The 11,087-nt window shown below is 52.3% G+C and overlaps 1 protein-coding gene across 3 annotated transcripts in view; it reads right to left on the bottom strand.

Annotated features, from left to right (window-relative positions):
* Window positions 1-7,368: 7,368 nt before the first annotated feature.
* LOC102394597 (FXYD domain-containing ion transport regulator 6) overlaps window positions 7,369-11,087 on the bottom strand; it is a 35,730-nt gene continuing 32,011 nt past the window's right edge. For all 3 annotated transcript variants that reach the window (XM_044929710.2, XM_044929711.2, XM_044929712.2), the window contains 3 exons: window positions 11,036-11,085; window positions 10,438-10,488; window positions 7,369-8,552 (listed from right to left, as the gene is read on the bottom strand). In XM_044929710.2, coding sequence (XP_044785645.1) covers window positions 10,460-10,488; window positions 11,036-11,085 — 79 coding nt within the window. In that variant the 3' untranslated portion in view covers window positions 7,369-8,552; window positions 10,438-10,459. The remainder of the gene's footprint in view (window positions 8,553-10,437; window positions 10,489-11,035; window positions 11,086-11,087) is intronic.

Here is an 11,087-nt window from a genome sequence, read left to right as displayed (position 1 = left end):
AATGAATTGGTTCCAGAAGTGAAATAATTTTGCCAGTGGCACAGGCAGACTAACAGTGCCTAATGCAACCTCTTCTCCTGACTCACCTGCTCTCTAATAAGTAGCAAGAACTAGTTTGTCCCCACAGAGAGACAGTGGGTGGCCAGCACCACCCCCATCCCCTGTCGGCAGCTCCCCTAGAGTCCTTCCTGGGAGTTCCCCATCCCTGCCCCTCAACTCCCCTCCAGTGCTTCACTTGGAGCCCTGCAGAAATTTTCATAAAAGTGTTCGCCTTATGCATTCAGGGGAAGCCAGATGTTACAAGTTAAGGGGGTCCTGCCCCTCTCCCCTCACTCACACCCAGCGCTTCCTTGTCCTGACTGAGCTCATCAGCCTAGCTGACACTGAGACATCCTACATTCTTCCAGGGAAGTGTTGGCTCCTTCAACCTGGACCATGGCCCACCATCCCCCAGAGAGAAGCCCAGGGGAGCCTCTACCCCCATATGTCTCTTCAGGCAGGTCAGGGGTCCCTGCAGGCACATGCACCCACACTTGATCCTATGCATCCTTCTCCCATCTGTAAAATGGGATGATAGCACCTACCTTGGAGGGCTGTAGCAGGAATAGAGGTGACGTAGGATAAGGCCTGGCCAAGAGGGTCCTAATAGGTGCCACCTTCACGACCCTCACCCTAGGCAGGCCTCGAGGAGACAAGGACACTCAAATTAATCTCTTGCCCAGGATGTCCCCAGCGGGGTGATCTTTAAAGTGGGCTCTTGGGGCACATTTCTGCCCATGACCCTCAGCATGATCTCTGCCAGCCAACCACCCACCCGGCACCCCGAAACTTCCCTTCCTCCCCCGACACCCTGTACAACATGGCTGTTCCCTGCTGGTGTCTGGCCCCTTTTCTTGTTCTTCCAGTCTCTTCTGGGATATGGGGGCAACCGAGGTGGGAACACAATTCTTTCATCCGAAGACTACAATGCAAAGACTACCCCCCCAACCCCTCTTCTCTTGTCTGTTGTTCCAGGCTGGAGCCAAAGAGGGGCACGCTCTGCTGTTTTCCTCAAAACCCAGAAATCAAGGAGCTCTTTGGGAGACATGGAGAGGTGGTCCCAACTCCCAGACCCCACCTTCAGCACTAGCCTGTCCAAAGGCACAGTGTCCTCAGCTGGTGTGCCTCAGCCTCCCGTCTTCCCTAGCAGGCCTCCTTCGTCCCCCGACTCCTCAGCCTCGGGAAGCCGTCTGGGGTGGTCATGGTTGGGCTGGTGGGTGAAGAGTCGAGAGGCTGGGACATCGCCTGAGCTTTGTCTCCAGCATCGAGGCAAAGGCCCTCATCGCCAGCCTCCCTGGGATAGGATCCTCCAGATCCACCAGCCCTGGACCTGGGGGCTGCATGGCAGCGGGCACAGCCTTGGACCCCAGGCTGCCCACCAGTCCTCCTGGTGGTGGCTCGCAGTTGGAGAGAAGCCAGGAGCCCCTAGACAGTCCAGTTCCTGGCTCAGGTCCGGCCTCAGCCATGTGGCACGCGCGGTCGCCTGGCAGGGAACGTGGTGGCTCTCAGGCCACAGCTGTGCTGCCAGAGGTCCCAAATCCCAGGCCACACTGTCTCCTGCTGTGGCTGTGGATGCCAGGGTGACTGGGGTCTTATAAAGCAGGGCTGGGAGGAGGTGGGCCCTGGAGGGTCCATTCCTTAACAGTTGGCATCAAGATGGCCTGAGCTGTGGGGCACACAGGTCCTGGGAGCTGCCAAGGGGCAATGTACTCAGAGTCAAGGTCACCCAGGCCTCCCTGCTCCCTGAGTAGCAGGAGCTGGGGACGTCCTCTTCTGGTTCTACAGCTGGTGACAAGGGCAAACCCATTTGACCCACCTCTCCCGCAGTGAACACCCTGGAGAGAAATGCATTCTTGACTTTTCTAAGAACTTGCGTCTGGGCTTGAACGAGAACAGAGGCTGTTTCTCTCCAGTGGCAGACATTCTCCTTCCAGTAACCACATTCCTCCTTATCTCTGAAAAGTAGCTCCAAGCTCACCACCTCCAGGAAGACCACCAGGAGCAGACCCACCCCCTGCTGTTCCTACCCTTCCTCCATGACCTTCTGGATTCCACTGCCATGGCCCAAATAGCTCACATCTGGCTTTGTAATCATCTTTGACTTCAGAGACTACCAAGTCTGTCCCCTGGCTTCTTCAAGCACACAGATTACCAGGTCTGGAGTCTGGCCCCCATCTCTGCACACTTGGTAGCAATTCCATCCATGTTATCATTCTCAACAGTTCTGAAGAACTCTCATCTCTCTGTTTCATTCATCCCACTCATCCAAGCAGGTTTTGTGATACTCATGGAGAAGCAGACCCTCACAGTATGTAGATAAGTTAGAACTTGAACCCCAGTCTACAGGACAGAAGGGGAACCCTGCTATCACAAAAAAGGGCACAGAGGACCTGAATGGTAATAAAATATTAATAATGTGGACCCAAAAAAATGTTGCCTGCCATTTCAGTAAAGAATGCTGCCCTCCATCAGACCAGCAGCCACTGCTCATGACAGTGCACCCTGAGGGAATTCAGGGTGGAGAAAAACAGCGTATTGGCCCTAGATAGCTAAGATGCACATCAAAGGAATGATTTCAATAAGCCCAGAATCTTGCATCTTCCCATACATAGAAAGGCACTAAGATCCTTAACTTGGGATGCCTGGTTTTTATGATTAGCAGTGATTTTTTCATGTTTAGCTACTTTTTTTTTTTTTTCCCAGTAGAAACTCCTATATATCCTGGTTTCTCTCTTACCTCTTTGCAACAGTTCTCAGAGCTACTTGAGAGGCCATCTCCCAGACTACAGTCCTCAGTAATTTTTCATTGTTGTTCAGTTGCCAGGTTCTGTCTGACTCTTCGTGACCCCATGGACTGCAGCACGCCAGGCTTCCCTGTCCTTCACTATCTCCTGGAGCTTGCTCAAATTCATGTCCATTGAGTCAGTGATGCCATCCAACAATCTCATCCTCTGTCTCCCCCTTCTCCTACCCTCAATCTTTCCCAGCATCAGGGTCTTTTCCAATGAGTCAGCTCTTCGGATTAGGTGGTCCAAGGATTGGAGGTTCAACTTCAGCATCAGTCCTTCCAATGAATATGCACAGTTGATTTCCTTTAGGATTGACTGGTGATCTTGCTGTCCAAGGGACTCTCAAGAGTCTTCTAAAGCACGACAGTTCAAAAGCATCAGTTCTTTGGTGCTCAGCCTTCTTTACGGTCCAACTCTCACATCTGTACATTACTAGAAAAACCATAGCTTTGACTATATGGACCTTTGTTGGCAAAATGATGGGTTTTTAATAGTCCTCAATAATACCCCCAAATAAAACATAATCCTCAACTTTTAGGTTGTATGCTTTTTTCAGTTGACAATAACATAATATATACATGTAAATTTTTCAGTATTTTTATGTCCATAGTCTCACTTTGACCCTGTGAGGGAACAGGAAAGATACTGATGGACCCATTGTGCAGTTGAGGAAACCAAGGCTCCCGAGACTACACAGGAGCCCAGCTTACCCCATGGCTAGGAAGGACTTCATTTTACAGAGACGGAAACTGACAAAGATGCTGGGGTCTGGCCCAGATCACACAGCTGGAGGGAACACAAGGGGCGTCCTGAGCCTTTTTCAGTTCCAGCAGGCACTGGCTGGGAGGCAGGAACCCTCTCTGCACCTCTGGACGGTTCAGAGGGCCAACTGCCTGGCAGCCCCTACCACCGCGAGTCCTTCAGGACACCCGATCACAGCATCACCTGCTCTGCCATCACTGCCTTGGCCAGTGCCCCGCTATTGTGCAACCAGGCACGGGGCTGGGGCTGGCTCCATAAAATCAACAACCAGTTGGCTTGATCTGGCTGATTCTGCCCCCCCTGGAGTTCAACCGTGACAGCAATGAATCAGGCTAATGGTGAGAGGTGGCCGTTCTTCCTCTCTGTGGCCTGGAGACAGGTATTTCCAAGACTCCTCCCCTGGCTCAGGCAAACACACCTGACCTACCTGTGCCCGCCCCCCACTGCCCCCAGTCTCTCTCACGCTCTCTCCAGGCCCAGGGTGAGGCAGAATAGCCAGGGACAAGGTGGGGTGAACCAGACAGAGCTGGACAGCTCTCTCACCCCTCAGTTCCGCCAGCCACCCCTGCCAACCTAGGATCCTGGGGAGGGCAGAGCTCTCCTCCCCACAGGAAGAGAAGGTTCCCAGTGACCTTGGTGTGTGTTTCAGCCTGGAGACCCCCTCACCCACCCCTCTCTCCCTGCTGCTTGCTCTCTGCCTCTGACTCTCTTCCAAGAACAATTTGGCAACTTCCAATCCACAACCTGCAAAAAAAAAGTGATAGGGGAGAGCCACAGCCCAGGGTTGGGGTGGGAAGCAGGCAGGTTGACCTATTTTTATGTGGTGCTAAGTAGCATAAACAGCTCATGCAAATAGACCTGAAAATTGTTGGAGTGGAATTCAGGGGGAGGTGGGGAGCAGGGGGAGCGGCTGGGAGGTGGAAGGTGTAGACAACTGAGATTTCTGCCTGAGACCCTTCTGAGAAATGGCACATCACGGCAGCTTTCCTGTTCAGTCCAGCTTTCCCGTTCATTCCTTGTTATATTCAATCAAGTCACAAATATAAGCCATGTGCCCTAGAGGCTGAGTGGACAGAAGAGGTCCTCCCCGCATGGAGTACGGGTCCAGAAGGAAGACATGCCTGGACTCTGGACTCCTCTCCCCTGGCCCGCGCCCTCCAGCTAGACTGGCTCATCCATCCATTGGTTGGGGCATGAGGGGGTCCTCAGTTCAGGCCTGGACACTTAGGTCATACTGGGTAGGTTGGAGCCCATCTTGCCTAGAGGCTTCTACCTGCTGGTCCTTTTCCTTCACCTTGAACACTTCCAGTGACAGGGAGCTCACTCCAGTCTTGGATCATCATAGCCTGGGAGCTAAGGACTCACTCACATGAGGCCAAGTTTTGCCTCCTGCTCACGTCCACCTGATGGCCCTGGGTCCCTTCCTCTGAAGCACAGGGTCACACTGCCTTGGACCTGCATGGGCCTTGGCTTTGCCAGCAGCAGTGCAAACTCAGGCAGGTCCCACCAAGCCTCAGTTTCCTCATCTGTAAAATAGGGATGCCATCATATATAGCTGTGAGTTCTAAACAAGTTGGAACCCATGAAGACCTCAGCCCAGGGTTTGGCACATAGTAAGTGCATGGTAAATGTTAGCTGTCTTCATGCATTCATCCATTATTATTATTTTGATCATCAGTTTCTTTGTTCTTTATGTGTCTTGCTTCCAGACCACTCACTTCCCACAGGACCCTCCTCAGAAGACAGTTCAGCTAGTTGATGCCCCAAAGGGATCGTCAGGCTCCAGCTGCAGTCTCACCAGCCCAGACGATCCTCTTCCTCTGTCTGGATGCCAGCCTCCTGAAGAAGCCAAGCCATGTGTGTGCTGTGAAGAACTTTGGAGACAGCCAGCCTGCACCCAACGCCTAGCTCCTCCATCTGCCAGTCGTGTGGCCCTAGACCCGTCAAAGATTTATCAGAGAGGCCGTAAAATGAGTATCTAGCTCAGAGATCAGGCCAGATCATCAGGAAGAGAAATAAGTAGGTGCTCAGAGTCTGGCAAAGAAGAGAGAACCATCTTATGGTTTATGCTAGAGATGAGAACTACTATTTTCTATTGTTAACATAATTATTATGAAAAAAATCAGAACCTCCCCATTGGACTTGCTTACACTTGTTTTTACTGTTTCATGTTTTCTTTTCAATAATGAATGTGTGGAGAAAACCACCAACTTATAAAAAAATTAATCTTATTTATTTTTGTTTATGGCGGTGCTGGGTCTTTGTTGCTGCGCACAGGCTGTCTCTAGTGGTGGTGAGCAGGGGCTCCTCTCCAGCGGCGGTGTGCAGGCTTCCCGTTGTGGTGGCCTCTCTTGTTGCGGTGGTTTCTCTTGTTGTGGAGCTTGGGCTCTACAGCATGCAGGCTTTAGTAGTTCTGGCGCACAGACTTAGTTCCCCCACAGCATGTGGAATCTTCCTGGACTAGGGATCAAACCCATGTCCCCTGCATTGACAGGTGGCTTCTTAACCACTGGACCACCTGGGAAGTCCCTCACCAACTTTTGTGCATCTGGGGCCTCTAAGGATCTTCATTCGGCCTTTCTCTGCAACTGCTGCAAAGCCTACAAACTCCCTGACCCATAGTCAGAGTTTCACGATTGGTGGTTGTGAGCTTATACATACAAAGTGTGAGCAGAGCTGCTTCAGCCACCACGATCTCTGGGTTGGCAGTGTTGAGTGTGATCTCAACTATAAGCCTCAGTCTTTTCAAGGACCTGGGGGACCGAGGGTACAAGCAGTGCAGAAGAGGCATCACGCATGTCCCAGGGGTGACCAGGGCGTGGCTGAACCCCACGGTCCCTCAGGACCCGTGCCTTGTGATTCTGCAGCTCCCAACAACTCATAGAATCTAGACAGACTCTGTGAAGATTTTCTGAGACTGTAAAGTGTTCCAGGCATTCTTATGTCTGAAGGAGACATAGTCCTTGCCCCCTAGGAACTAGGTCCTACAAAAAAGACACACAAAACAGTTGGAGGTGGGGGCCACACCTGGATGACCTCCAAGGAAGACAGCCCCATCAGCTGTGTTTGTTTGGCCAATAGTCCTTCTTTCAAAACTGAATTGGAATGCCTTTGGGAGGACACTCTAGGTGACCCCATGGCCCTGTGCCCCATCTCTTGTGTCACTGCCAAAATGGACATTATCCACCCGGTCTCTACCGTACGAGTCCAAGGCACAGAGTATTAAACATGAAGATATAAAGGCAGGAGCCAGTGTGACTACGTGCACAGAAAAGAAGGGACTTATCTACCTTAAGTCCGAGAAGGCTTCACAGAGGAGGGGGTATGAGGGTTTAGAGAAAGATGAAAGGGTAAGGGTTTTGATCATAAACCAAGTAACTCACCCATACCCCTCTTTGTCAAATTCTTAGGTATTGGCTCCAGAACTGACCAGAGGGACAGGTTAGACCCTTTTATTCCAGCAAGCCCTCAGGACTCCCCTCGCTCCAGGACATGTAGAAGGCACGGGTAAGGCTGTGGGGTGGAGCCTGAACCCCGTGACCTGGGGTGGAAGCAGGAGGAGGCGGGGGTGCGGGCAAAGGAGGGCAGAGGAAGGGTGGCTGGAGAAGAAGCGGGGAGGAGCTAAGTGGTCAAGCAGCCAAAATAAAGAGCACCCGGCTGCCCTGCGGCCGTCACTTGCTCCCTCTGATCAAGGACACCCTCCCTTAAGCCCTTCGAGCAACACAGGTCCTACAAATACACACATTCTTGCACAAAAAGGAAAGCACCTCAGAGCCACTAGGAAACAAGTGGTATTTTATTCCTTTTTGTCCTTGTTGAGAGGAGAGATCACGACACAGAGAACAGCAGTCCTGGTCACAGCGGCACGGTTGGTCAGTTTCCACGAGAACACGAGGGGCGGGAGGGGCGGGCTCTGACTTTCCACTCTCTTCACCACCTGGGACCTCCTGCTGCTCCCCCTGCAGTGGGGCTGCCTGGAGCCCTGCCTGCTCCCTAACCTGGGGCCAGGCTAGCAGAGGGGGCGGGGGCCGGCGCTGCTGCCTGGCCAGCAGGGCGCAGACAGCCAAGCAGAAGACCCCTGCTCTTTCTCCATGCTGCCCCTCCCCAGAGCACGGGCCCCAGCCAAATGCATCCACTCAGCCATGACCTGCCAGAGCCCCAGTTCAGGGATGAGAGTCTAGGTCCAGGCGAGCTGGCTATAGATGGGAGTCTCTGGAGCAGGGAAGGCTGGAGAAGGGCGAATGGTTCCAGAGCCCGGGGGGTTATTGCTGAGAAGATATGCAAGGGGCACATTTCCCCGGGGGCAGGGTAAGGCGGGGCATATGGGCACCAGGGAAAGGGTTCAGCCACCCGAGGGCAAGGTGGGCTCATCAGCTCCTTGCTGGAACCTCCCACTGCCAAGAGACCTCAGCACAGATTTGGTCCAGGGACAAGTATGGAAGCAAGGTTCTTACAAAAGGAGTGAAAAGCAGCCATGCACAAGGGTCATGAAGGTGATGTAAACCTTCCCAAGCCCCAAGCCAACTGGAGATTCCCACCAGACCCCTATAGCCACCCTGAAATCAAGAGAAGGGACTGGTCTCTCAGAGAAAAAGCAGACTCCCAAGAGTGGGAGGTGATGGGCCACGGAGAGAGAGAGGCGCTGCCAGCCACATGGCTCAGCTCCGGCCCAGGAAGGTGGGTTCGGGTTCACTAAAACACAACATCATCCACGAACAAGCAACCACAAAGATCACGGTCATCCGACACACACACACAGACACACACATCACAGGAGGTGGACAAGACCACAGGCTCCAGGTGGGGGAGGCGGGGTTGCATTATTAAGCTGAGGACAGGTGTCGAGGGGCTGGGGACACATAAGCTCTTGGCTTCTCCTGGGGAAAGACCTGTTGCTGAAGTGGCCGGTTTTCTTAAGCATCAGCATTTGCATCTAAAGGTTCAAGCAGCTGCCTTCAGGTTCTGGAGGTGGAAGCAGAAGAGAATTCAAATTAAAACAAACCTCTGGCTTCCTTTCAAACTTCTCCATCCACGCATCTCCCAGCCATTCCTTAGGGCAGCCCCTCTGCCCATGGGAACGCCTAAGATGAGACCCACTCCAAGTGCCTTGTTTTCAGTACACCAGAGGATGAGTCTGAGAACCAGGACCAGGAGATGAAGGTGGAGGACATGGAGCTCAGGGGGGGGCTCTCTCAGGGGAATGGAAGCTGGCAGATGAAGACATGGAAAGGATTGTTAAACCTGGGTTTCTTTCTCAGGACACTCTTAAGAATTGCTCACAGTCCTGAGACTCAGGAGAACACGGTTTCCAAGGAAGTTCTAGTTTAAAAAAAAAAGACAATTGTTGGCTCAAGGCTCCTCCCTGGCGCCTCCCCACACAGCTCCCCAGATTCGGAACCACGAGCTGCCGTGATGTGGACAGATCACTGAGCCACAGCTGGGACACCTGCCACCTGGATTGGATCTATAGCCACGTCAAGCTGAGGCATCCCTGACCTCCCCAGGGCCCAGCTAGAAGATGGAGGTAATGAGCCCCACTCTGCCCACCCACGGGGCTGTCATGAGAACAGAAAAGCACTTAGGAGTGAATTCAAGTGCTCCACAGGTACCCCGTGTTATTACCATCACGGTAAGAGCTGGTGTACCGGCATTCTACATCCAGAAATTTCTTTCAACTCACAATTTAGGATAAAGTATATCCCTTATCTGGGGCTTCCCTGCTGGCTCTGTGGTAAACAACCTTCCTGTTAATGATGAGACGCGGGTTCAATCCCAGGGTTGGGACAATCTCCTGAAGAAGGAAATGGCAACCCGCTCCAGTATTCTTGCCTGGGAATACCTGGAAGAATTCTAGTATCCCATGGATAAGAACCTCCATGGACAGAAGGAGCGTGGCGGGCTACAGTCCATGGGGTCGCAAAGAGTTGACACTACTTAGCAACTAAACCACAACATATCCCTTATTTGTATGAAAAAAAAAGGCAGAGTGAGCAATAGAAGACTGGCCGCTGCTGCGTCCCAGTGTATCGCAGGGTATGTCATAAAGGGAGACAGGCAGGAGCAGAGGGGTGTGGTGAAATCCAGCCCTCAACTATCAATACAAAGTCCCTGAGCTCAAGTTCCAGTCTGTTACTTACTATCTGTATGGCTCTTCTCTCTGACCTCAATTTATTCATCTATAAAATGGGGCTACACCCCACCTGTCCTACTCACTTTTTCTGGCAGGCTTGAGTGAGTTTGTGTATGTGCCAGCAATTTGAAAACCATAAAGCATTTAGATTATTGCTTTCCTGCATTACTATAACGAACAACGGAAATGAATAATGAACAGTAACTTAGTGCCCCTAAATGTCAAGAACTGATAATGCTGGTATGGTGTTGGGGGTGGGGGTTCGGGGCCATATACTATTCTTCCTATACTATGTGTAGGTTGGAAAGTTTCAAAATAAAATGTTAACTTCAAAGGATGGCCTGAGGAACTTTCTGAATCATCACTGGAAGCCATTGTCTTTATACTACTTTGATATCAGGAGCATTTCACAAACACTAATTTCCTCCCAAGTCATGCCCACGTGGCAGCTAGGATGACGCCCCAGCAACTTGACTCCTGGGTTGTGAGGAAGCTCTATTTCCCAACTACATGTTCTGTGTGTGTGTGCGTGTGGTACTGGGAGGTTTTAGTCCATCTGTCTCATCATCCTTCAGACGTGAGTTTCTGCAGAGCACAGCTCATAACAAAAGCCATGCACATTGCAAAAGCTAGCCCAATTCTTCCCTGATGACTCCTCGGCCAGACTCTGGTCAGAACAGTGATGGTAACAGAAGATATGGGCAGACAGCATCTTACCTTTGCGCCTGGGGGCTGCACTTCAGTTCTCTGCTTTCTGGGGCTCCGTGGCTGGAAAAAGAACCAGAATGGAGCCCAGTGAATGTATGGAGGGTGCGGAATGAACTCCTCACCCCAGTGGGCCACCGCCCCGCCACAGCAGCTATGCCTGTCTCGGGGACTGGGGGGAGCCTGACCCGCAGAGCAGAGGTGATTCATGCAGACTGTGAGTCAGACAGACCCAGGCAGATCCCCATCTGCTATTCGCCTGTTAGAGGACTTGGCACGTTCCTGAACTTTTCTGAGCCCCTCTGTTATAAAATGTGGAGAGTGATGCCTACCTCCTGGGGCCGTGTGCCCATTACTGAGAAGTGAAGCACTCTGTCCCAAGCCCAGGACTGAGCAGAGTCCCTGTAAGTAGCAGTCGTCAGCCTGTCTAGTGGAGGTGAGGGGATGACACAGCAGAGGACCCGGGACCCCTCTCTGGCACCTGGAAACATGCCTGGCTGGCCAGCTCTCAAGAAGCCACCACACCTGACATCCATCCTCCACCCCAAGCTGTACAAGGACCCTTGCCCGTTTCCTCCGTCCCATCTGGGCAGGTGGTCTTGACACTTACCATTTGCAGTGACGAGGTTCTCCACCTGAGCCTCCTCATCCCCAGGAGCCCT

This window comes from Bubalus bubalis, chromosome 16 (genome assembly GCF_019923935.1).
Source record: "Bubalus bubalis isolate 160015118507 breed Murrah chromosome 16, NDDB_SH_1, whole genome shotgun sequence".
Classification (NCBI taxonomy): Eukaryota; Metazoa; Chordata; class Mammalia; order Artiodactyla; family Bovidae; genus Bubalus; species Bubalus bubalis.
The sequence above is the reverse complement of the archived record's forward strand: the minus strand, read 5'-3'. Positions and strand labels throughout refer to the sequence as shown.